Consider the following 27,401-nt stretch of genomic DNA (forward strand, 5'->3'; position numbering starts at 1 on the left):
ATATCATTTAAGGGCCTGTATTTCAGATGGTCACTTAAAAGACCTGTTGCTCTGCAGTACCCACAGGCAAGGAGTTTTGCTAAAGCAATGGAGATGGAGTCAGAGTATGTGCTGGACTCCTTTGATTCTTCATAGGAAGACCAGTTCTTCTGCAGAGGAGGAGGGACAATCACTAATGCAACTCAAACCACCTTCCACAGACAGAGCATTCCTTATGCAAGAGCCAAGTGTGCAGGTTTACACAGAACAGCCAGGCCACGGGGCAGATGCAAGACAAACAAATGACACCTGCTGTAGGACAAAAACCATTCAAAATAACTTTATAAACTCTGTCACATTTCTGCTTTGTACATCAGTTCAACCTTATCCTTTGGGCTTGTTACAGAAAATTGACAATGCTTGCTTTTTGTTTTGCTTTTTCCTGAAAGGCAGACACAAAACCAGCCATCAGTGCATTATTTACACAAGTGCAACACACTCTCCCACCCCAAAATTAATTTTTTTCACTAACCAGGTACTTCCAACAGAATGCAAATAAACACCACAGCTTGAGCAGTGTTTCTGAAGTCAGTTTGTAAAGGTTAGCTCATTTCTGCAATCCCCAAATGCCAGAGCGAGTAAAGCTTCGCTCACCATCCAACGGGCTAAAAATACAACATTTCAAGTATTAAATCAGAAATTTCTACAGACAATCCATATTTTGATAAATAAACACAAGGGAAACAGTATACAGCTCTCAATATACTGTATGAAAAGTGGAGTCCAGTTTCAAACTTTAGCAAGACAAGTGCACAGCCCAAAAATGTGATCAAAGTAACCCTGAAAACTGCAGCAATCCAGGAGTTCCAAACATTAATCTCTTCTGTGTTTCCCCTTGAATTACTCTGCTGGTCTGAGGCATTTGATTGTTATTTTGTTCTACAGCTGTAGGTAATTCAAAAAAGTCCTAAATTCATTCCCATATGGAAACAATTCAAGAGAAGGTTCCACAGATGAAGTCTATTATCATCTTGTTTCTCTGCATTCTGCTTACAATGGGATGCAACTGCAGGTCTGTTATTCCCACAGTGTTCACAGCTAGGACAAGTTCAGTCCAAGTCATGCTGGCTGTGGCTTGCTCTCAGTTTTCCACTTCACGTGTATCTTCACTGTCAGTTTTCTTATGTTTCCTCATATGTTTGTATTTTTCCACATAGGCCTTCACCAGGTTAGCCACCTTCATAGGGTTGATCTCCCCACTTTTGCTGTGGCAGATCTGCAGGGGATCAGAAAGGGCACTTAGTCAATGACAGCAGCTCAGGCAAGTGGCAGAGAGGCCCTAAGCTGTTCAGGGGAGCCAATTCCTGCATAGACCCCCACGGCTCATAGCAGGGTACATAAGGCACAAAACAAAAACCAGAGCAGTATTTTCTTTCAGGCATTCCAGAAACGGCCCAGAGTTTATCTACAGAGCACCAACTGAATGCAGAGGCATCTCAGAGCACAACCACTCATTTTTACTATAGGCTTTTCCACCCATCCATCCAGTTTTACACAACACGTGGTAACCAAGGAAGTGCTGATATCCCATTTTTGGGATGTTTTGAGGAAGCAATGCTCAGATTAAAAGAATTTGGCAGTTTTGAGAACCCATTCTGAGACAGGAGAGAAAGCACAGACCCTACCCAAGTTACCTTCTCTCTCTTCAGAGAGGAGTTCACAGTGATTTCAGTAGCAATTGGCACTGCTCAGCTCTCTTGCAAACACTTATCCTTCATATGGTTCACACAGAAGATGTGAAATTGCAGCCATTACCTCAGGAATTTTTATTTATGATGGAATTTCTCAGTGATAGCAAGAATGGAGAGCAGGGAGAAAATACAGTTCTCTGAGATATCAATTAACTGCCTTGACCACAGGAGGATTACTTCCCCTTATGAGACAACATTTACTTGCTGTTTGCATCTTTTGTAGCCATGATCTACTCAGCACTAAGATTTGAGACAAAAGTCAGTATCAGTGAAATTACAAGGCTGTCTTCCAAGGCTCAGGGACACCACAGATACTCAAGGACCTAATGCACAAAGTATTTTCTCACTTTATCAGAAACAGCTAGAATTCTGGCTGAAGGTCTTAGTGAGGGGGATTTGACCATTCTCACCGAAGGCAGATACCATGTAACATTTCAGCTCAGGCAACTGAAACATAGCAATGCTCTTGTCCACTGAGAACACTACCTAGTAACAGGAACAGACTGACAGCTCTCATCAATGGCACCATCAGTCTTGCTAAAAGCAACTACTGCTTCACCACAGGACTGCAGAGTATCAGTCAGGGTCCAAAGATCTGCTAGCCCAGTTATGGCATGTAATTGCTGAAATGGCAAGTCCAATCTAAAGTACTGCCACGTATGTAGCAACCTGCCCAGCTCCTCCTCTCCACTTCCTTTCCCTGGGCCCTCACCTTTTGCACTGCTTTCCGAAGGATGCTCTTGTACTCCTCCTTCGTAATCTCCCTCTTCTGGTAGAAAGGTTTGATGGCAAGTTTCACTTCTTCCACAGCCCTTTCTTGCATGTGAAGCTTCTTCATGTACTGCACAGGAAAGAGAACTTCGTTACCTTGTGCTGTCTTGGGAATGGTTTCTGAATCTGTTTTTCTTAGAAATGCTCAAACAACGAAAACTCTCATTTCATAATTTCAGCAACCCAAGTAAGCACTTCAGAGTGATTTCCTTTACAGTCAACTACTGTCTTGAAACAAGTATCAGTTTGCACTATGAGGAGCCCTTGCTTTACTGAACGTTTATTCTGTGTCTTAAATAATGTGTTTTAAGCAAGTGACTGCAATGTGAGCTTCCTGATTTTGATCTCCCCCTTCCCTTCCAACAGCTCTGAAGTAAACATACATCCAACAAAAGGCATGAGATTCTAAAAGCAGCAATCCACAGCTGCAAATACAAAGCTTCAGACAGCTCAAAAGACAACCTGAAAATTGCAGAGCTGTCTATGAAGTAATGATTACAGGTGTCACCAAAACAAGTTCGTAAAAACTGTTGCTCATAAATGGAGGCTTAGTGGGAAATGCGTCTTACTGTCTCATTTTATGGTACAAAGCAAAATAATGGTTTTTGCTCTTGTATTAGCATCCACTGTGCCTAGAGCAGATGGTCTGTGCAGCAAACCCTGTGCAGCAAAGGACTTGCACTGAAACATCTCCAAAGTGTTTTACTATCCCTGCACTTTCAGTGCTGATAAGCAACAAGATACAGTCCTACCTCTCTATAGGACTGTTATGAGAATTGACCTTAATTTCAAAGCTGGAGGGGAAATGAGAAACCCAGATGTTTAGAAAAACTTGGACATGGTGGTTTCTGGAAGTTCCCTTCCAAATATTCATGCAAGAAAGTTTCAGAACTTTAAGAATGTAGTTCAGATGTTTTAATCCCTTCTCTGTCCTATTGTGATGAACCAATAGAAACCAATCCATTTCCTCAAATGGAATAAATCCCAAACGAATTCAAAGAGAGGACTGCCTGCTGCTCCTGGGTTAGCAAAGTCAGTCACCAAAACCAGCAGGGCTGGGAAAATACAGTGCAGAAAGTTTAAAAATCCCCCAAATGAAAAAGTTCAAATAAACAGCTCCTTAATTTTAAGCATTCACTCACTTCCTCATTTTTTGTTTTATCCACTGAAGGTTTGGGTACTTTGATCTTTTCCTCTGCACTTCCAACAGAAGCAGCTTGGATTCCAGGCTCAGATGCTGTCGCCAGGCTGCCTGGCTCTGGGGTGAGGCTCTGTCCTGCCACACAGCCAAGAGCTGGAAGACTTCCCTGCATGATGAACTGGACCGTGGGCTGGCTCACCGGGGCGTAGGGGGGCAGGCTGGAGGGCAGAGCTGGCGCCAGAGGGATGTTCTGACAGTACACCTGCGAAACAGACACCACCCCATAAATGCTTGTGCTGACAAGACAACATCAGAGCAGGATTTTCTGAGCATCTTTTATCCACCAGCCCCAAAATCCCCTTTTAACTGGTGGACAGCCCAGACTGATGGCTCAGACCAAGGCAACATTTACAGCCTGATCATAGTCAGGAAGAAGCTCACGGCTTCTCAGGCAGCACCACCATTCTGCAAGCTGCTGCTGAAAGCAGAAGCTACATGTACAGAGCAGAATTCAAAGATAATAAATTTCTTCAATTGTAGGGAGCACCTGAGAGATTAAATGACTGGAGGATTGCAGAGGTGTATGGGCTACATGAAATGTACCACACGCAGTGGAAGGCAAACTGCCATGAGAGGAGAGTGTTGCACAACAAGGGCACAGATGAGATGGGATGCCTTCCACGACACTGGGATGCTGGAATAGGAACCAACCTGAGAGGAATCTAGATCAGGAAACATAGGCTCAGGAACCATATAATTGGTTGGAGGAGGCTCATTTAACTGCACCTGATTTAACGTTTGGTTCAAGTCCTCTGCTTTCCAGGCCCCTTCTTTCACTCGCTGAAGTTTGTAAAATGGCATCCCTAGGAAAAGAAAACTTCTTTAGAACAAAATAATCTGTCAAAGATTCAAACCCCCTTCTATTTTAAAAACTAAAATTAAAATCATCTAACAACAAAACTAGCTATAAAAGGACTTTTTTAGCAGTCATTTGTATTTTAAAGCTTCTCATCCCCTTGAGCAATTGCTTTCTACTGAGTTTATCTGTTGAGAGTAGCCAACAAGAACAGCACAGGCAACTCTGTCAACACAAATAGCACAGGTTCCCAAGCCAAACTGCTTCTGGCAGCAGAACAGGAGTGAGCTACAGACTTGTCATGCTCCTTGGTTTTGAGAAACATTTATAAATTCTGAAGGCAAGGCAACCATTCTAGTTAAGTGCAGAAAGGGTGGGACAGGGGGTGCCAGTGCAGAGATGGGGTTGTTGCACGTGCTTCACGAGTGAACAAGCTGCCACTGGCTGAGCTGTGCTGACAGCACATCCTCTCCAATCCATTAACACAACTCACCTTGTGATTTCAACCAGTGCAAAATGCCAGCTCCCAGGACCGCAAACCACAGCATCATCCCAGCTCAGATGACAGAGCTCCTACTCTACAACCAGGTTTGGCCAGGCACCAAAATCCTAAGCCTTATACAGCCTATTTCAACTGTTTGTTTTCCAAAAGAGACTTACTTGGAGCTTTTCCAGCAGATAACATGCTGCTTTCCTCCTCTTGAAGATTCCAGGTAACTCTTTTCACTGGTGCTTTTGATTTCAAGGCAGGACCCTGAGGTACCACTTCCAGTTCAGGCTTAATGAAATTACTTGTATTTTCATTTGAGACAAGGCACTCCTCCTTAACCTCCCTCACACAATCCACAACTTTGCTTTTGGATGAGCTTTGAATCGGTGCAGCCTCAGCTGGAATGTGCATGAAAACCTCCTTCTTTGGGGGTTGCTCCATCAGAGATGGACATAATGCAGTATTTTCTATTTTAACTGTAATCTCTAGGTTTGTATTGCCACAGCTACTGAGCACTGCTGCATCAGTACTATTCATTAAGTCCGTTTCAGCAAAAGAATCCAAATCGCCAATTGGGGCACAAATGTTTGCGATCTCCGGCGCAGGAAATGCAGATTCACCGCTCACTTCCTGACACACAGACTCTACCTTTACAGTTTCTTGGACCTCTCTCACCTGAACTGGGGTCTCAGTCTCTATTTCCTCAAGTTTGACATTTGGTTGGATGGTTATGGAAAGCCCTTCTAGTACTAGCTCCTCTTTTGGCTCTTGTTTCAGAGAATGGGGTTGCTCCAGACACCTGGACACATTTTCAGCTGGAGGCTTTTGATCCTTTTCTGGAACAGGAGGCGGCAAGGTCTCTTTTGATCTGTGTTTCCTTTCTTTGGAACGCGATCGGGATCGCAGTCTTTTTTCCTTCGATTTGCTGCTTTTGTGCTCCCTCGAGCGAGATGCAGACCGAGACCGAGACCTCCACTTTCTCCTCTCCCGAGACCTGGATCTCGATCTCTTTCTGTCCCTTGACTTCAAACCACTTTCTTTATCATACCTCTCGTAGCTTTTGTCCCTCCTGTGCTTGCGCCTTTTAATCCTCTCAGTGCTGTTCGACCGGGAGCGGTCCCTCCGCCTTGACCTTGAGCGAGACCGTCTTTTCTTTTTCCTATTTTCATAAAAATCAGAAGTACTTCCAGGACTACCAGAACGTGACCGAGATTTCCTTCTGTCCCTAGACCAAGAAGATTTTGCCTTTTTGTCCTTGGTTTTATCCTTAGTTTTCTTTTTTTTAGATCGTTCGTGACTACTAGAACGATCAGTAGAAGACCTCCTGCTCTTGGATTTTAAGGTGCGTGTTTTGTTGTGTTCTTCCCCACCTGAACAAGAGGTAGATCTGGAGCTTCGGTCCCTTGAATGTGCTCTATCTCTTGACCCCGAACGTGATCTCTTATGTTCTTTGACAAGTGCTTTTTTCCTTTTCATCTTTTTCTTGCTTCGGGAGCTGGAGTTTGAACAGGATCTGGAACGTGATCGCCTCTCTACTTGTTCTACCTTTTGGACTTTCTGCTGCTCATCACTCTTTGAGGGACTATCTGGTTCTATTTTCACATTAATACTAGGCCTAATCAATTCCTCAGCATTAAAGAACACATTAGGTCCTTCTCTGCTTTCCTCCTTTAAACACTTCGTATCAGAAACTTCCTTAACAGCAGATGAAGTGCAAGGCCTGCTTAGGACATCTGCCTCATCCACATTGTCTCGTTCCTCTGTATCAGAGATCTGTTCTACAATCCTGCTTGCTACTGTCACATCATCACGAGACTCTGTGTCACCAGATGGCGGGTCAGAGTCCGTCCCAGACTCAAATATATTTTCTACTCTGTAAGGGGTGAAACGACGGACAGTTTGAAATGTCTGAACTTTTGGATTTTCAATGGAAATAGTCCTGGTGATATTAGTTAGTGGGAACCCTGAGCCAAGCCTTTCAGGACTGCTGTTTGCTGAACTTGAGTCCGATCCTGTTGGCTCAAAGGGATCATAGATCTCACTTTTGACCTGCTTTTTCTTTACTGAGAAAAAAGGTGAAGGACTCTCCTTCTGCTGCACTTCATCATCCACAGGGCGGAAAGTATTACAGAATCCTGGGTTAGCCAGCCTGCTGGGATGTCCTGTGTTCCCGGGAATGTTGATTTTAAAACTCTCAAAAGAGCCCGGGCCTTTGCCCCTTGAGGTGCCCAGCAGTGATGAACTGCTACAGCTGCCGGGATGGGTGGAGAAAGACACCCCACTTGGACGTGTCTGTTGCTGTGGTTCCTTGGAATTTGACTTCTCACTTTCCACCCTGCTACCCTTTCCTGGCTGATTAGTGCTCTCTTTGCCAGTCAGCTGGGTTATACAGGAGCTGGGGATATTACAGCTTTGGCTTCCTGCAGGTTCCGGCTCCACCTGCTTGCTGCTGGTTTCTTTTTTAATCTTTGGTATCCTGGGAAGCTCAAAGATGTCAATTCTCTGGGAAGGTGGTTTTACTGGCTGTTTCACAGTTACAGCTTTTGAGCCAGAATTCAAGTTACAGCCCAGGGGCTTTGAAGACGAATCAGTGAGCATGAAGTTTTTAGATTTTCCATTAAATCTGGGCATTTCATCCAACTTTGAGCCATGCCTGCTCAAAGTGGCCGTATTCTGAGTCTGGACAGACCTGGGTGTCATTGAATATTCTGATTTTACAGCTGTCTTTTCTGGTGCAGTCTGTGCAGGGCTTGCTGCAGACTCACTCCTGCTCAGCGAGGGTGGAGGCGAGGAGAACAAGCCTGAGGAGCAGGGTCTGGAGCGAGAACTTGGCCCCAAGGAAAGGGAAGGTCCAGTCATGGAGCTGCTTGCTGTGGTCCCTGAGAGTGCTGTACTCGGGTGGGTGCGGTGCCCTGAACCGTCCTCCACTCTCGAGTCACTCGCTGATTTTCTGTGAAATGGAGCTATGGCACACAGACAGACAATTCAGCTTTTCAGGACATATCCAGACATTTTCTGCCAATGGTAACAGAAGTACTAAGCTAATTATTTTAAGTTCCACTGTTGTTTGCAGACACAGCACGCAGTAATAAGGAAATCCAATAGTTCCTTTGGTCAGATACAGTTTAGTGCCAGACAACCACATCTTTGAGACAAACACTAACGTTTAGGAAATAAATTATTCTGTTCTGTAGGTATCACCTGATCAGTGCTTATTATCTTGTACTTGGTGATTGACAGAAATGACAATAACAGAGGATGTTAGAGGCATTTATTTTAAGAACAAAGCTCTAAGTTCCAATTTTAATATATTCTTTCCAAGTAATGTCATGCCAAGGGAAGACACAGCTGGAGAGGATAGCACATATTTAGAGCACTACTTTTGCAAAGAAATTTCTTGCCAAGGTCCTTCACCTTGCTCTTCAAACTCAAGTACAGATAACTGGAATGGCAGCAATGCATGACACATGGCAGAAAAGCTGGGTACTAAGATAACTGGTCTATCCAGTCCTACATTTTTTATAACAAAGCAAAGCATGAAGCCACTGTGCAGCTCTTTTGAAAGAAGAAAACTATGTGTTAAAACTAAAATCCTCCAGTAACATCTCAGGTCTGCACTACTTCAGAACATCCATCTTATAAAACAGATTACTGTTGGCAGCTACTGAATCTATCCTACATATTCCAGTGCTCAGTATCCCTAAGCTTAAAGCTATATAGCCTGTAGGATCAGGGCAGATGTGGACGACACAAAGATGCAAACAGCACCATGAGGTGCCAAGTCCTTACCTTCCTTCTTTGCTGTCAGTGAACCATCTCTGTTGATGACCACGTCTGAACTGCTCATCATGAGAAGGCTCTGTCCAGACAGGATACTTCCCAACAGATCAGGCACAGGAGCAGCTTCTGCTTCTTGATCAGGACTCAAGGCAGGCACACTGCTTCTGCATGTTTCAGAGGGGTTACATTTCCTTTACTCTTACAGCACTTGTTCTATACACACACATTACATTAAAAAGAAACCAAAGCCAAGGGCATAAACAGAGGTCAGCCAGGGAAGTTCACTTGTAGTTTTGGCTTCACTAGAGTCATTACTCCCCATTTTTCTCTGACAAACAGAAGGTGAAGCTCTTATTGACTTATCACAGGAATAACACAAAACAAAGTAATCATTATCTGAGACTTTTGGTCAGTAAATACTGGTGCTCACTGTGTTGTACATCATAATTTTCCAGTGCATTTAAAATGCATTTTTGTAGGATAAACCACTGATTACCACTTCAGAGATATTTCTGTCCTAGCTGCCTCTCTTGCCCCCACTAAATCACAAACACAAATGTATTCCTCAGTCCTACACTTATATCTAAAAAAATGACAGAGCTTGAACCAGTGTTTAACCACAAGGTGCCACTGGTAGGGGTAGCTAAGAGCATGGCATAGAGAAATTACACTGAAAAACAACTGCAATGCTCCCACACATGGGACAACACAAACATTCTCCTTTATGCTTTGCTCAATATTATGAAGACGGTTTAAGTTCTTGAAATATGGACTGATAAAGTGTTACTGGTGTTGGGCATTTTGGTTTTTCTTTGTTTGCCTTTGTGTTGATAGGATTTGGGGGGTTGTTTTGTTTTTGCTTGCTAAAAAACAAAGTTCCAAAGGGACCCAGCTCTTTGAGGGAGCTAGATTTCATTTCTGCATGACAAAAAAGCAAACTTTACTCACATAATATACACCAAAACACCTGTAATAACATATGACAGAGAGACAAAATGGGAACACTGAAGGAATCGGCTCCTAAGGCCAAACCAGGAAACCCAGTGTAGCCCAGGCCAATGGAGCCTATAGAAGAGCTGAGTATCACCTAAACAGTTCTATCTTCTTACCAGTATGCTACTTAAATAACTCTGAGGACATGGAAAGCTTCCTGAAAGGGTCCCTTCAGGATTGAAATGGGAAAGGCAGACAAATAACCCAAGTTATCAGAGAAATAGACTACCTTAATCCTGAGAAACCAACCTTCACCATAAGTCAGATGCATTAGAGCACAGCTATGTAAAGCTTTCACACCTTTAACCACATAAGCTGAGTTCCCTTCATTTCTCTTCAGCTCCCTCAACCTTGTAGTTTTCTGGGACTCTGTTGGTACCTGCCTCAGTGACTTTCCTCACCCCTTTTCTTCTCATCATGCTTCTGATTCCCTGTGTCCCACCCTTCAGTCCTGAAAATTCACTGTGGCTGCCAGTGGGGGGCAGCCAGGGCTCCCTGGCCTTGGCAGGTTTGCAACACAAAGATAGTAAAGCAACTGTTAAACTGCAGGGTCAAAAAAAGCTTTTCCTCAATTTTCTGAGCTCCAACAAACAGCAGCAGAACTGGGTGAGGTGGGTAGAGCCCTCACCTCCTCAGGATGTGCAACTGGATTCCCCAGCCCTCTTGAAGAAGCAAGTGTTTTTTTTAAAGGTTAATGAGATGGGGATTTAAAACATACTAATGGAGTTACTAAATAGTCACAAAACAAAGTAAGAAGAGTCAGATTAGGGTGCAAATACCGATTTTAAATTTCAACAGAAATGTGAAAGGTATGACAGAAGAGTGAGTGCATGTGTTCAACACAAAAAAAAGAATTCTTGCACAAATTGTTATGGTTCTTTATCTACACTTGTGCAGGCATTCATGTATACACACATACACTTATTAGAAGACAGGGTAAGAAAAAGGTTAAACAAGGATGATCACCAGGTTTACTCTTTTGTTAGGGTCATGAGACAACTAAGAATAATAAAATAACAATGGACTTTTACCCAGGAAGTCCCACAGAAATGGGTCTAGCTACAGGACGGTGAGACCTCAGTGCTGACTGGGAGAGAACTCTCCTTTTGGCACTCACTGGCGAATCTGGATTTGCTGGAACCTCTTCATTACTGTGATAAAACATACACACACATGAATCCTGACATTGTCTGAAATGTTTTTCACATCAAAAAGATTATACTGCTATGACAGATACAGTTAGAGAGCATCATATTTTATTATGATATATTAAATATTTCTGGAATATACTTATTTTCTGTTCTGTCTAAATACAACAGCTTGATTCAAACAGCAAAGACTCAAATGCATATTTTCACATTTAAAATGTTAAATGGACAACTTTCTTTTATGAAAAGATCAAAAAGAAGTAGTCAATGGAAAACTAAATTTCACCAACAATTTCAGATGCCCTCTCCCCAAAAGTTCATGAGTGACATGAACTAAGGCATAGTAAGATTTCTCCTGAATTTGAAGTGTTTGGAAAATGAAGATAAGAGAAGGAATAATATGGAAGATTCCAGTGGTTCATTTAATTTTGTGTTTACTGTATACCAAATATGCCAGCTGTCTCTGCTTAAAAAAAAGCAAGGGACCAGACTCCTTCAGATTCTAACCTTCCAAGAACCCCACAGATCTTACTGAAAGCTTTCGTGAGGCTGATTATTTCAGAAAAACACTAGAGGAGGCTGATTCCTTACAAATTTAGCGACTCTGCCCAGAAGGAGAGAAAGAACAGGCCATTATGTGTTATTATGGGCTGTGTACCCAAAGCTGCCTTCAGATGTGAGATTCATACTCTGCATGGAGCTGCATGTACACACAACCCAACACCTATTAAATTACCAGGTCCCTGATCACAATCCAGAGATCTCTCACCTTTCATAAGGATCTAACTCATACGGATCTCCAAACACAGAGAGAGAAGCTGCACCAATATCTGCTCTCATCAGCCCAAGCGAGGGCTCCGTTTGTTTGGACATGGAAGGAAGTGAGGCCCCATGCACAGGTTTACTGAGACCAAGGGTTCTTGCAATACGGGAGCGAGTAGTAACCTCCTTTTTCCCCTGCACAGACAAAGAGAGTAGGTTATTTGTATGTTAGGGCAGGTAATTTTGTGTTTGAAGCCCCAGATTCTTCACTCAGGCTGTGTACAGTCATCAGCTTACTACCATCAGCAGTATAAGTGGTGTGCATTTATTGTCTATGTTTGTTATAAATCATTTATGAAACTTGTAACTGTGGCCTGTATGTCACTTCAAACAGAGACTGCATGTATCAGATATAAGTGACCAGATAAATTAAGCTTCTAAAAATCTTCAATAATATCAATTCAAAACTGCTGGTTCCTTATTAAATGCTAGAGTTCTAGGTCTAAGATGTAGACTCTAGTTGAAGTAGCCGATAAAAAAAACATCAAGCTGGTGCAGAGTATTGTGCAGAGTAATTTACAAGAGAACACTACACACAACTGAAAGGAATTTCGAGAGCTCTTACAGGTGATAAGCTGGGTTTCCAACAACACAGCCACAAACATCCCCAACCTATTAAAAATAATAGGTGCTAGCAATTTTAACCGAGTTTGCATCAGTACCAAGTAAAAACTACAGCTGAATGGCAAGGCAGGACACAAAGCCTGCAGGACATGCTTTACCAACCTGATCCCTACAGTTCAGGTAACAGGAATTATCAGCAAAGCCAGCAAGCCTGTCTGGAAGTTGCAATTCACTTTCACATACAGCATCTTTCTGGAGTACTCTGGACACATCCTGAACAGACTCCCACCAGAAAGAAAGGTGCCTGCTATGATTGTAAGGGGGCATTTCTTCCAACTGAATCCTATATTAGTGATTTTACAGGGAGCTGAAAATGGCCAGAAACTCACTCACACGTGATCTTACTCTTGTCTTTTTCCCCCTTCTCTTCTTTGTCAGACGCTTGCGCCTCTTCAGCTGTGCCCCTGAACTTTTCTTCCCAGCAGCAGATTTTGTCTGAGTTCTTTTTTTGCCTCCCACTTTCTTCCGCCTTCCTGATGGGACAAAAATCAATGATCTTAGTGCTGGCACTGTATTTCACACTATACTCCCCTTTTTGTCCCCCCCATGACACACAAAGCAGCTCAAAGAGGCATACAGAGTGCCACCAACAGCAGAGCAGAAAAAGTGACAAGGATTCATTTAAAAACCATTTTCACGACACTTCTGGGCAGAGGTGGTATAGGGAAAGAAGAAATGCATGTGGGATACCTCCACAGCTGTGCAGGTGTGGCAGCACCAGTATTTTGTAGGTTTCAGGCTCCTCTAAGGTGCCTGATGCCCTTACCAGTTTTCCTCTTCTGCCTGGTGGGAGCACGTGGTGCCAGAGGACGCTGGTAGACGGCTGTGTTCAGGCCTGCTACAACTGCCTCAATTGTTTCATCCAGAAGAGAGGACATGAGGTACCCTGGCACATGCTGTGGGGAGGATTAGAAGTTACACAATACAGGTACCTAAAGCTCAGCAACATTTACTTATAAAAGCATTTGATAATAAATAGATTTGAGATTTAAATAAACTCCTCACATCACCATGCTGCCAGTTAAGCAATTATGTCACTTTTTTAATCTACTAACTGGCATATTAAGGACCTTGTTCTTCAGCCTCCCTCAGAGTTACATGTACACTCCCAGCTTCTCATTGTTCTTAGAGGACAACAGTCTATGCTCCCTCAACCAGTGGAATTATGCTTCAGTCAACTCAAGGTATGAGCCAAAATAAGATGCACTTTTGTTCAGAGACAAAGGCAATAAATAACAGTGCCTTTCTAGATATAGTTTGTAATCATCTGTGCACACTGAGAAGTGGAGCTAGGAACAGCTTCTTGAATGGGAAGTGCTGGGTTCCCTGGATTACACTACCATGGAATAGTAAAGTCCCCAGGCACCATCCCTCTCACTCACGGGAGATGACTCCACATGATTTTTAAAACAAAAAATAGGAAAATAAAGGAAAATAACAAGTTACCTTGCAGAGTCTTTCACTTCAAACAACACTCTCCTCTCTATCTTTATTCAACATATAGCCCTGACTACTCAGCTGTAATTGATTAACAACAATGCATCGAATAATTCATCAACCTTTTCTATTTTATTAATTCTTCTAAAGTTAAAATTGAAACATCTGGGTTTGGAGACAGTTTGGCAGTCAAATAAAATCATCTCCATTATGCAGGACATAATGAATTTAACAACTAATAAGCATTCTGGGGAGTCTTTAAATCAAAGGAAAATGTGATAAAACTTAAGGTGAGCTGGATTTTCATTCATGGCAGCTATCTCAAACTGTACTTAATACAGTAAGAAAAGGACCCTGTGTGTTTGGGATACTCTCCCACACAGATTCTCTAGTACTGTTAATGTGTTTGACCTCATGTGGCCACATTATTGAGGACACCAACGTCTGGTTTTTTTCCTCTTCCAAAATGAGACTGATTTTCACAAACAGAGAAACCTTGAAAATTTTTCTCTTCAGTTGGGCTGAGGGCAGTCAACATGTTCTACTGCTATGGGCAAGGAGGTAGGAGGACAAAGAAAAAAAAAACAACTGTCCAATAAACATGCTAAAAAATGAGAAGTGGTGCACAAACTTTGTATTAATAGCCACTAGGAATAAAAATACAATTTTGCTCACACCAGGGGTGATAAAAATGCAGGTTAAGAGAGGAAGTTACTGCAGCATTTCAAAATAGAGCACCTTGGTCATGGGCACTACTCCATTTGCACATGCTGTACGTCTCAGATTAAAAGCCTCAGACTAACGACTGTGCTACGGACAGTGAGCACAGACAGCTGTGCTACTGAAATGGGGACTTATTTCAGTAACTCCTGCCCAGGTGTTTGCAGGTGCCCCCTCAGACATGCCCGTGGATACCCGAATTTGCTGCGCCGTTGTTATGCGGTTCCTGTTCACCGTGGCGCGGACGCGCTCGCTCTGCCGAGTCCTGGCTATGGCACGGGTTCGGACGTGAGGGCGGAGCCGACTGGTGGTGGGCACAACATCGGCCATCAGGGCAGCCACCTCTTCCTCACTGACGTGATCTGCATCTTGAATGAGAACAGGCTGAGGTTACTTGTCTTTCTACAGGTGAAGTAATTTAAAGAATTTCAGACAAAAAAAGAAAAATCAGCATTCCCTTTCTTAAACCAACCACCTCTGCAGGCAGCCATTACCCTCTGGACAGGAAATGAGCAGAGACACCGCTGCTTCAGACTGTTACACAGTATAACACTGTTCTAGGTAACAGAAATTGCTGCTACCTTGGCAATCTGAGGTCAGGACACTCATAAATTCTTTCCAGTGTAACACAGTGCAGTCTGTGGGGTGCTGGGATTGCCTTGGAAAGGTTAAAGGATGCTTACAAGAAGCAGCTCCACAGGTTGTAACTGTGGATGAAAATCTTCATAAACAAGATCCTCTCATCAGTCAAGAGTTCAAGTCTAATCTTAAAGTTCAAGAGAGAATGCTTATCAAAACAATTACTTGAAACAGATAAACCAGGAGGTTAAACATGTCTTCAGAACACCACATGATTTGCATTATCTAAGTTGGGAGAAAAATATTTACTTTGACTGGCTACCACAAAATCCTTACCTGCAGCACCATTGGCACCCATGGGGGCACAGGCAGGGCAGAACCATTCATCTACAGGGACTTCACTCAGAGGAGGATTAAGGCATTCCATGTGATACCTTGAGGGGGGAAAAAAAAAATATATTCAAACAATATGCTCCTCACCATGGGAAGACAGCATTTTAGCTCCATCCAATGCTACATAAGGCAGACTCATTTTCTTAAGCCTGAAACAATGGTTTATGCATCCACTTCTACCAATCTGCAGAGAAACAATGCTACCTGATAGTTATACAAGGGTCTTCAGTTCTAGATGCTATTTTCACCACTTAAGGCTCAAAAAAATCTCAGAAAACTGAGCGTTTTCCCCTCACTGTGTGGTGAATCACTTGCCATTTGAATCCAGGCTGCAAGAAATGTGCAGAGCCAAAACCGATGGTGGCAGGAGAAGTACAGAGGTGCTGGGGAGACAGGCAATCAGGACACAACATCAGCTTCCTGAGAACCAACACAGTATTAACAGCACTCGTACTTATGAACATTTGAAGCAAGCTATTCCACACTTCTCTAGAGTTAATCTCAGCCATGGAGAGCTAGTAAAGACTGCAAATTCTTTGTTCAGGAAGTGCTTCTGGAAGTGCTAACTCTAGAAATCAAGCATATATAAACAACTTACTTCAGGAAAAGAAGACAAAAAAAATCAAACTGTATCAAACTAGAAATAACAATATATTTTAAAAAAATTATAGTAATGTTGAGAGATCACAAAGTAAAATCTGAAGCAATACCCTAGTTGAGACAGAATTATGGAAATTCAGAAAGAACTTAAAGATGAGACTTCAGATGAGATCTGTGAAACACTGTTCTGGCTTAATATTTTAAACTCAGAGTTCTGATGATACTCTTAACAATCTTTAGTGTTCCTGATTTTGTCTTTTTCCCAGAAGGTTAATTAGTGTATATATGTGTATAGACAGTGTATATGGACTGCTTTATATATGTAAAGACTGCTTTAGAGAACACATAATTAGACTTACCAGAGGTCTAGTTAGCTTGCTAGAAGTAATTTTTGAAAGGTTGTTTTATATACTCATTACTAGCATCTCTCTTTGTTCAGTGAGTAACTTTTGACATCTTCAAACTAACAATGCTGGAAAAGTGATTAAGCAGCCCAAGGGCTTTAAATTCTAGCAGAAAACTGTAGGACCAAAGTTATGTTCAAATATATTCATGACTCTACTTAAATCATCATTTTATTAATCAAGGAGGGGGCAGAGACAGAAGTAAGCAAGAGACTAGTTTAAGACTGTAAAGAAAATCCTCGACATCATAAAACTGAATCTTAAGCACTTCTGCACAGCACTAAGGCCCAGTCACTGGGGACAAGTCATGCATCCTCTCCTCAAGAAGATACAAAGGATGTAAGGTTCTACCCCTCATACACTCAGATGTTGCATGGATGAGCACAAACACCTTCATCACTTGAAGGCACAGTCATCTGTTTCGTGGCCTGCAGCCTTGATGTGTGCAGGACTCTCCACACATACGTTGCTAAATGGCCACAAAAGGATCCATCACATCATGGGAATGGATGTCTGCACTACAACACATGGATACATGGCTGGCCACATGATGAGCCTGAAGAGAGCAGCAAGGGGCAGCCTGCAAACCAGACAGTGCCTGTGGAGCAAACTGCAGCCATGTGCAACCATGCAGGTGCTCCATTCATTTCAGCCTCTTACCCTGCATCACAGCCATCGCAGAGCAGCAGGCGATCCTCACGGTCACTTCTGCCACACACCTCACAGAAGGTTGGATCATCCTCTCCGTCAGTACCCTGAGTTTTCGTGTTCTCAACAGGAATCTAAATAGAACAGGGATTCACAGTTTATACAGAATGTGGCACTTTTTAAAATCCATTGTCACACTAACGGTAGTGCCTGCAGCAAAATCTAGAAGTGAAGGACTCAAAATGGCTGTTACACACCAGAACCTTCATTTGTTTCATTCAGCACATCTAGGGCAGGATGAAATGCCTGACAGCATCTACTTAAGTTGTCTACTGTCAGACACCAATGACTATAGAGAAAAGCATTTTAAGAATAGGTAAAACAAAAAAAAAACCAAAAAACAAAAACAAGATCAAAACTAGTCAACCAAAAAAAGATGCCAAAAATGAGACTAAAGAAGAGAGCAAGCTTCGCTGACCCCTGTATTACTTCAGTGTTAATTCTCACTTCTGTTAAAGTCCAAACAGTAATAAACCATCAGTTTATGAAAACAAAGCATCAAACCCCTAAATGTCCCCTGGAAACCAACATCTTTCTGATAGCAATTAACAGCAATGACAACTCTGCAATGTTCTTTCATGAGCAACTACTAGCACACTCATGCAGTGCCTTTCAGGGCTCTCCTACTGCCTTGTGCCTCTCTCCCCTTCAAAACCTAACTGCTACACAGCATTCCTAGGGAGAGATGGATAATCTAGATTATTCCTATTCATACTATAACAGCAGTTGAAGAATGCAGGGCACTTTCCACATGTGTACAGGTTTACCCATGCAGAACAGTTTTCAGTCAAATGTCCACTATACAAAACAGGCAGTTACAAAAAGCATCCTTCTTTCTGCTACCACAAATGATGCCACAACACAATGTTGCGGGAAGTAAGGTTAAGGAAGAAGAAAAATTGTCACAGCTACTTAAAAGGCAGATTCAAACTAGGAAAGAAATAAATAATTCAGATAGCAAGTATTACATAAACACCCTAGAAGTGTAAACTTTTGAGTACCAATTTTGTACCAAAGGGCCTGATCGTTTTCTCCAGTAAAAGGCTTACCTTTTTTAAGATTTTACCACCAAAACGTGCCCGAATGTTAATATAATTAAAGAGGATTCGATCCACTGGACAGGAGTTTGCATTCTAGTAAAATAAAAAAAAACCCAATGCAGTTAATAAGTGCATCACATTACTCAATTTTTAAAAAGAAATCTTAAATTATTCATGTAATAAGCATTAAATTAATGTAGTAGTCATTTTAACAGCTATTGATCTTGACATTTTAAGTACTTAAAATTGACTTATCTGGTTTACAAACAACCTGTTCTGCCAGAGAAAACATGCATTTGTAGAGCAGCATTTATTTTACTGAAGCAATTTAATTACTATTCAATTGCCAAAGCAACATCAAAGTTCTTCCAAACATTGTCTTGAAACAGTGCCCATGTTTTAAGGCATTTACTTTCCTTTGGACAAATGAACCACTAGAAATGGTTTACAAATATATTCAGTAAGAGTGATTTATTTGCTTTTTAAAAAATTTCATCATCACTGCTACTGCAGCATGCACTGTAAGTTTTGTTTTAATTCTCACCCTGGATTATGACTGTAGGAGCTATGCAGGTGGCAAGGAACCCTGACTAAAAACTGAATTCAGAGCAAGATGCTGATTGTCAGTATACTTTTACATCTTTTCTATGCTTAGATGTTCAGGGTTGCAACAGATCCCAATCCAATGGTCACAATACAGAATTCAAGAAAAGATAAAGACAGATACACAGAGAAACATATATATATATATATATATATACACACATCCAAGCATAGAGAAAAATCAGTATCTCAACTTTAAAAATCAAAAGAACTGTAGATGCCTACAAACATGCTTGTGACCTTACAGCGAACAAAAAAAAAATAATCAGGATGGGTACAAGAAAAACAGATCTGAACTTCAAACATGAATCCTGCCAAACAGAGCAGTAACCTAAGTCTGTTTAAAAAAGCTTAAGAAAGCAAACATCAATATTACAGTGTTTTGTTCTCATTACAGCACAACAGCATGATCACAGGGGATAGAGCAGAGCACACCAGAAGGCCAAAGGACATCACAGACAAAACAGCTCACCTTAGACCACTCCATGATGCAGTCCAAGCAGAAGTAATGAGAGCAGCTCTCAGGAGTCCCAACAGCCTGATCCCTAAATGTGTTGAGGCAAATGGGGCAGTTCTCACCATCCTCATCAGAGGAGATGCTCACTCCATTCAAGTGTGGCTCTGATTTCAAAGAATCAGTCATTCCTTCCCCAGCGGCCTCACTTTCTTCCTCCTCTTCCTCCTCGTCATCATCATCTTCGCAATCTTAAGAAGTGAGAGATAAAAACCAGCTTGTGTGTGCTGAAGGGCTTCAGCAATGAGGGCAGAACAGAGCTCCAGTTCACAGAAAATTCCAAGTAAGCTTATTTTATGAGGCTGCAGGGGTCAAGCACAGCCTGCCCAGTTGAAGGCAATTTTTGCTGTTTTCTTGCTTTCTAAATCCCTTCACTAAAAAGCAATGGATTACTCTGGTGAAAAATAAAACCTGATAATGTGAGTAGTCTTGCAAGAGATTAAAAGCACAGACAGCAGAAAAGCAAAAGGTTATCTAAACAAGACAGTTAAGATATGTCAGGCTACCACTGAACAATGAATCTAAAAAATAAAGTTACAATAAAGTTACCATGTACCCAACCTATGTTTTTCTAAGAGATATTCCAGAAGAAAAGCAGCAGCAACACACTCTACTGCAGAACAGCAAATGAAAGATTTCACCAGTTAAATATGATTTTGTGAGCCAAGGGATCTAAGTGCCTTAGAGACTGCTTAATGGAGCTTGGTTTTGAGTAACATTAAACACTCAGTACACATTGTTGAAAGGTATTTTTATTTTTAGTACAAAATATGAAGATATGTTAGTCTTTCCCTTAAACCTGTGAATTAAGCTGGTATTTTCAAGGAGCAACCAAACGTACCTAAAACCCTACTCATTTTGAGGGAGGACTGGGGGTGGTTGTTGTTGGGCTGCCTTTTTTTTTAAGTGAGAATGGGGCCCTGGTCTTTTCTACTGAATTCTCCTGTCTGGACATAACAGAGTATACTCTGAAGGATGCATTAATAAAGCTTTTTGGCACCTAGCATCAATTCTTTAGTCTGTGTTCAAATCAGTCTAACTAGTAACTTGGAAAACTGTGCTCTGCTCTTGTCTTCCCAACAAGCTTTAGATCTGATAAAAAAAAATTATTTTTGTCTATCCAAGTATTAATTTGAGCATAGCAGTTTCAGAAGTACATGTATCTCCAGAGTGTGTTTTCAGCAAATGCTTTAAAAGCTTAGAAATTGGGCACTATTACTCCTTTGTTTATTACTGTAGAGTTTTGGCATCAGCCTGAAACAGCAGCATCTGTGGATTTACACTTCACTGTTAGTTTCTGGAGGAACAGCTTTCATCTCGCTCTTTCTCAGTTATTAAAAAAAAGCTTGTTAAGGTACATGAACAGACTTTACCTTCTAATTCTTCATCTTCACTTTCTTCCTTGTCCTCCTCACCTCCCTCTTCCTCAGTATCATTATCTTCCTCTTCACTAGCAGTATCATCTTCTGAATCCCAGCTATTTCCACCATTGCTTTCTTAAGAAGAGAAGAGTAGAGGAAATAGCTGTTTGATACAGACCAACAGGGAGGCAGAACAGGTACCACAGCCCCTAATCATGCCATTATGGATGAAGTGAACTCTCAGATTTCTGCTATGGCAAAGCTGCCCATCTGGAGGAACTCCAGGGAAGCATGCCAGCATTCTGCTACACATAAACTATAAAGTGAAGCAAAAAAAAACCAAAGTCAGGAAAAAGGTGACAAATGGTCACAAACACATCTTTACCAGCCTTTTAAGGGTAGATCAGTAGGTTCTGCAACCTCGAAGCAGAAAGGTGCCCGTGCAGAGAGGCTGCCCTTACCTGTTTCACTGAGGAGTGCGAGGCATTGCCTTTTGCCCTTTCCCAGAGCAGCGTTCCTGTTGATCAGCTCATCCTGGCTGTCATCGTCCATGGCGGGACATGGGAATCCCTGCAGGGCAGCAGAGCTCAGGGAGGCACCTACAGCAGCAGGGCAGGCACCAGGCTGGCACAGAGCATCCCACACACCTGCAGAGACCTGAGTGGGAGAAGGGACACTGCTGTCCTACACAGTGCTCTCTGAGCAGCTTTCCCAGTCTCAATTCAGAGGTGGCTACAGCTGTTGCCCCGTGAGGTCCTGCAGCCCTGCTGAGCTGCATGGAACCAGCTGCTTGTGAAAATCAGTGCAGGTGAGAGATTCAGCTTTATCTTGGATGACAGCAAAAGGTATAACCAGAACTCCCCACTGAAAATAGCAACAGAAAACCTACAAACACTAAAACCATCCCATGGACCAGCAATCCACTGCAAAACTGAAGGGACCAAAGGCCCTTTGAACAAAGCCTAACAGGATGACAATATGTGTTTTAAATCAAAATACTCCATCTTGCCTGACTGAAAAGAAGAATAAAGATGTATTATGTAGGTCTTTTATTAAAAAAAAAAAAAAAAAAAAAAAAAAAAAAAAAAAAAAAAAAAAGAAAAAGGCGCCTTTCACAGCTCTGTCATGAAATGGAGAAGTTGAAGACCCCCAATCATTACTCCATGGAAAAAGTAAGACCTGATTTAGTGCATATTAATGCAATCACATTAATTGCTTTGCATCAGCACAGACTAGCAGTAAGACTGACAGATACTGGGAGATGTTGCATGATCCAAATTCATAACGACAATTAAATCAGAGCTTTTAACACATAATGCTACAAAGCATTAAGGCAGACAGACCCCTGGCAAGCTTCTATAAGCAAGTCATGAAAATATATAATTAACAGACACTTAAAGCTAGGTGTCATGTCTCAAAATGAAAAAAAAAAAAAAAAAGATTCTTTTGTAAGTGTGGTAAAGAAGTTTCAATCAGGTGCTCTTCTCCCACTCTCTCTGCTCCCCATTACACATCTTGCATATTAAGAGATTTTTTAGAACAAAACATTATGTTTTATTCAAGTGCTCTTGATCTGTACCTTTGCTTGCACACTCCCTCTTTAAGCCACATAGCACAGCTTTGCACCAAAAAGCTGTAAAATCATAGGTTCTACCAAACTAGACCAAACTACAAATGGAGTCTTCAGTGCTCAAGGGGAAAAAAAAACCCAACAAACTAAACAGAAAGAAGATTGAGCTTCAATGCAACTAAGTTTTTGTAAAGATTTCTCCTAACTTCAGTAAGAATCTTGCCTAAAGAGAGGTTGCCATCTTTAGCTAAATTTGTGTCTGTTAACAGAAACGTTTAAAAAAACTCTTCAAAACCAATTTATGTTGGCTGAAAATACACAGACTCATCAAAAGGAGGATGCAACTGAAAAAATACGAAGGAACACATGGAATTTTTCAAGTTTCAGCAGTGCATATCTATGAATTATTCACACTGAAACCCAATTATATAATATCCTCCCAAAAGCTCAGTTAGCTACAGCAGTGCAAAATGTGTGGCGACGTGATGGGCAGGACACGCAAAGGGAAGGACTGGCAGCACCAGTCCCCCAGCAGGGCAGTGGCTGGCACGTGTGCCATTCATGTATTTGTGTGCTGTGCAGAACCTGGGATAGCTCTCCACGGGCACCTGGTGGGAACAGAGTGGGTTCCTGCTGACCTGTCACTGCCACACCCAGCCAGCCACAGCCCTCCTGAGCCACTGAGGATGATGGAGGCCAACCAAAGCCAGGGCAAGTACAAACTATGGATAAGCCTCCACTTCACTATGGCCATTACCTTTGTTTCCCTACTCTCCAGTCTTCCTTAAAGCAAAGCAATAAACACACGGCAGAAAAGATCTCTGTTTCAAAAAGTGATTCCTACAAGCCACAGTTCTGACTAACACACACTTCCAAACAGCATGCATTTCTTCACTGTAGTGGAATAAAACAATTAACCGTGATATTTTTGCCTTGCTACCCCATGGAAAGCTATCCTTTAGGCACAGAGGCAAACAAATCAGCACTTGTGACTTGACAATCTAAACTGACATATTTATGCTGCAAATGCAAGCTTGTACTTTGCTCAGAGGCAAAACTCTGAGTTAAAGAAAACCTGGTATTGCAGCAAACAATCAAGTCTTCAAATCCTGTCAGAAAAAAAAGTCTGCTTTGTGGATAGCTGGAAACTGGCAAGGAGAAACCAAGCAATGAAGAGACTAAGTGAATATAAGATTTCTAAGCACACCACAAATATTACTTTACAAACAACTTTTTCCAAACCAGGCAGCTGCTCTTCACAAAAAAAGAGGGAAAGCATGGTTGACTATACACCTAGTGAGAGAGGCTCCTTCTATTTTTTAAGAACAATAAACAGCCTCTCCAAGTTGTTGGGGTTTTTTTTTTTTATGGAGGGCATTTCAAATTGCCATTGTGAAACACAAACACATTCATGATACACTTCAGAGAGTTCACCCACCTGTGCAAAAGCCCCATTTTCTCCAGCCCTTACCACATCAGAATTTTTCTAAACCCCTGAGCCAGAACTAGCAAATGCAAAATAGATGGAAATCATTGTTATTATTACATTAACCAAGAAGTCTGGTTAAGGAGGGGTGGCAGTCATTCCTCCAAGGCAAACCTTAACTTTGCACTTCTGTAACACAAAAGGCCAGATCACTAAAAAACAGTTATCCCTGAAGGCCATTTGACTCAGGCAACTACAGCTGCTTTTAGTTTTGGGGGTGTGAAGGATGTGCCCTCGTGGCTGTACCCAACCCCTCGCTGCTTGGTCACTGGGGAAGTCCCATGGTGTGCAGCCCTTCATCTGTAAGCAGCTCTCACACACAGCAATCCTCCCTGCTGCATCCCACTTCGTAAGTCTATTCAGATGAATTTAGGATGGAACACAAATGCAGGGTAATCTGAGGGGCCAGAGACCCCTTGTCTTGTACTCCTCTACTCACAGCACTGATGCTTATAGCAAACCCCCCGTCAGCTCCTTGGGCAGGCGCATCATCCACTCGCACAGCACACCTACCCAGCGTCCAGATTACAGCCTGCACACAAGCTTGGCTGCAGACAGGCACCGTCCTGCTCCTTAACACCCCTCTGTTTTCAAATTCTCATTTAAAACACCCCAAACAAACATTAAACCACAGAACGACGAGTGCGTGGCAGGTGTTTGGTCACTCTGCTCGCACCAGCGCTCTCTGTCACCTTAGGTTTGTTTCCTTCCCCAAGACACAACCTCAGTGAGGCCAAACGGGTTTGCTCACACTGCTGTGTCCTTACGGCAGCACAGGCTCTGCTGTAAGCCCAAGCTTTGCTATTAAAACAGATTACATTTTTACACAGAGATGCCTCAAGTCATTTTAACAGTACAATCAAAGAGCAATTACAAATACTTTCTTCAAGCTGTATTAGCAACAGGGCTTTCTGTTGGCTTCAGCAACAGAGAAGATTAAGTGCTTCCTCCAGAACAAGTGTTTATCAAACAAGCACTTCAACAGACATCTAGCTTTTTAAACTCAAGTCCTTCTGCATTACCACAAATCAGTATTTTAATGTACTTTGAGTATGTTCCAGTGAGAAGGCAAGCACAGGAGGCACAGTCTGCAAAGGACACTGGAGCTCCATCTCACCTGACACAAAGCCCACAGAGCTGCTAGGACAGCGAGTGCCTCTCCCAGCCACGGGCACTCTCCCTCCTAGCACCAGCCCATCTCCTCCTCCACCAACTTATTACGTAGTTTGTACATTTTTTAGAAACAGAAGGGCTACTACAGAAGGCATTTACTTTCATCTGCTTGAGTAACACTCAGGATTATTCACAGGCAAAGAAAGGTTTCTCACAGAATTTTCTCACAGGGTGGTTTTGAATGCTGATCTAATTTCATGGGCCACTACCGAGCCATCACGTTCTAAAGACCACTTATAACCAGATTTAAGCTTACTAAATTTTCAAACATATGGGCTTTCAGTTCTTATTGGCACATCTGCTTCGTTGGGGGAAGGGGTTTGGTGGTGTTTTTTCTTGGTTTTGTTTTTTTCCCCACAAGCAACAAAATAATTCAGTTCTCTCCAGAAAAACCATGTCACACATCAGAAATAATTTAACTTTGTTTCCAATTTCATATGTTACATTCAACAAAAAGACAGTAAGAGTTGTCAAAGCCATTGCTGTACCCAGTTGGAAAAAATCCGGTTATGGTGTGACTACTATCTGCCATCGCCACATTCCAAAGGTAAATTAAGACAACTTGGCAGGGAAATAATTGAGATTAACAAGACACTCCTACAGCCCAGAATCGTGCACTGCCAAACTAGCATGCACAGGGAGGTTTAAAAAGGTTCCCTAAATCTAAATTTAGATCCCTGTTTAAATTACCAAAAAAAAAAAATTAAACTCTTAAATACCACTATCAGAACTGCCTATGCAATAATTTAAGTGGAAGCACCTGAGAACTTAATACTTAAGACACAGTAAAATTAATCCTGGGGTAGGTAAGGAAGTGCTTATCTGCCACCCATCCTAGCCCTGCCCTAAACTCAGCTACCCTGAATTCCAGGATGAAAACTGTCCACCAAAGCTTCCTCAGAAGCTGACACTGCACTCTTTGGGGACCTTGTAATGCAAACAAAGCAACACACAGGCTTTGCAAAGGCACTCTGAAAGTACAGCATCTTACCTAGAGGGACAGCTGAGCATTTTGTACATCTGTATTCAAAGCAGCAGGCAAACTCTGTGGAATTCCCAGCCTCCAATTCCTTGCAGCCACTGGCTCTGCTTCCAGCTGCCAATTAACTACTCTCCAACTCTGCACATCCTCCTCTTTCTTAACAGGCTTCTTTTCCTAGGAAGAGTCACCCTTATTGGCGAGTTCCCTTTCAGCATCAGTCTCTCACACCAGTCCCATTTTTAGCTACAGCTTCCCCTGCTGTTTATGGGCATGACTGTGGGAAAAGAAAAAACCACAACAAAACCGACAAACCCACACAAACAAGAAAACCCAAACAAAAACCTCACACACTTTTATATTCCGAGCACAGCCCTAGGGAGGAAGGGCCACGGACCTACAGAAAAATAAATAACATAACAAACATCGCTGAAACACACCAGCAACACACTACGGGGCAACAACCTGCAGGGAAATCAGCAAATGAAACCACAAAAACCCCACCCACCCCACTGTCACCAAACGTGGGGCGGCCAAGGGAAAGCACCAGCGACACGATTAGAACCTCCCCGTCCCTCAGCAGATCCCTCAAGGCAAAGTTTTTAAGCCTAAACGTGGCCTTGTGATAAGCTAATACCCGATTACAAAAAAAAAAAAAAATAAATACTGCAGGCAGCTCCTCATTTGTACTTGTCAGCCGAGCTGGCTGAAACAGCAGAAAACTTCTCCAACACCCGTGTGGGCACCACAGACAGCGGGAATGGGTGGGAAAAGGGCGAGGGGAAAGGGGAGAGGCGCGGACACAACACGCCGGAAACATTTAGGGTTTTGTCTAGTAGCCTTGCTATATTTATACCCGCACTTAGTACATTTATTTAGGTCTTTCCCTCAGCAAAGGCAGCTGGTCGGCTCCCAAGCCGAGGTGCTCCGGAGCCCGCTCGGCCCTTTTGCATCCCGCGGGACGCGAACACGGGAATCCCGGGAGCACCCGGGGACTGCCCGACTTAGGGCTGCCCTCCCGCCGAGGCGTCTCCCGTCGGAAAACAACCCAATAAACATACTGTCGTCCTTGCTGTTTATAGGAACGACACTAAAGGACCCAGGACAGCCCTCCAGGCGGGAGGCGGCCGCTCCGCCAACTCCCACGGCCCGGCCCCAACCAGCCCGCCCGTACAGCCCCGTCCGCCGCCCGCCCGCCCCGGGCACTCACCGAGCAGCAGCCCCGGCGCTCACATCCCGGTGCGGAGCAGCCCGGCGCCCGCCCACATCCAAGACCCCACGGCCGCCGCTCCCCCGGAAGCGCTGTGGAAACACTGGCGGGTCACGGGGCGGCAGCGGGCGGAACCACCGGGCGTGCGGCGGGGGGGGCGGGGCGAACCATTACCATTCGGGTGACGGGGGGGGGAAGCGCCGTGGGGATGAACCATTGCGGAGGGGGCGCGCGGGCTGTACCACTGCGGAGCCGCGGGAGGACGGGGC

At 42.9% G+C, this 27,401-nt stretch overlaps 1 protein-coding gene across 1 annotated transcript; it reads right to left on the bottom strand.

Moving 5' to 3' along the window:
• Positions 1-292: 292 nt before the first annotated feature.
• On the bottom strand, positions 293-27,264 carry PHRF1 (PHD and ring finger domains 1). The gene is made up of 18 exons (XM_066320984.1): positions 27,133-27,264; positions 21,176-21,371; positions 20,727-20,849; positions 19,312-19,544; positions 18,246-18,329; positions 17,149-17,270; positions 15,428-15,525; positions 14,708-14,880; positions 13,122-13,251; positions 12,689-12,828; positions 11,679-11,866; positions 10,793-10,912; positions 8,778-8,932; positions 5,159-7,951; positions 4,429-4,505; positions 3,644-3,904; positions 2,443-2,571; positions 293-1,255 (listed from the first exon to the last, which is right to left on the bottom strand). The coding sequence occupies exons 2-18, from the start codon at positions 21,264-21,266 to the stop codon at positions 1,121-1,123; spliced, it is 5,052 nt and encodes a 1,683-aa protein (XP_066177081.1). The 5' UTR covers positions 21,267-21,371; positions 27,133-27,264; the 3' UTR covers positions 293-1,120.
• Between the last annotated feature and the right edge of the window lie 137 nt (positions 27,265-27,401).

The sequence above is a fragment of the Sylvia atricapilla genome, chromosome 6 (genome assembly GCF_009819655.1).
Source record: "Sylvia atricapilla isolate bSylAtr1 chromosome 6, bSylAtr1.pri, whole genome shotgun sequence".
Lineage (NCBI taxonomy): Eukaryota > Metazoa > Chordata > Aves > Passeriformes > Sylviidae > Sylvia > Sylvia atricapilla.

Bases quoted from the DNA above. Each gene is read 5' to 3' on its own strand.
- PHRF1 (XM_066320984.1), bottom strand. From the start codon at position 21,266: ATGGACGATGACAGCCAGGATGAGCTGATCAACAGGAACGCTGCTCTG. The intron at 20,850-21,175 runs GTAAGGGCAGCC...TCTCTTCTTAAG, and splicing joins CGCACTCCTCAGTGAAACAG to AAAGCAATGGTGGAAATAGC. The intron at 1,256-2,442 runs GTGAGGGCCCAG...GATCCCCTGCAG, and splicing joins TTCGGAAAGCAGTGCAAAAG to ATCTGCCACAGCAAAAGTGG.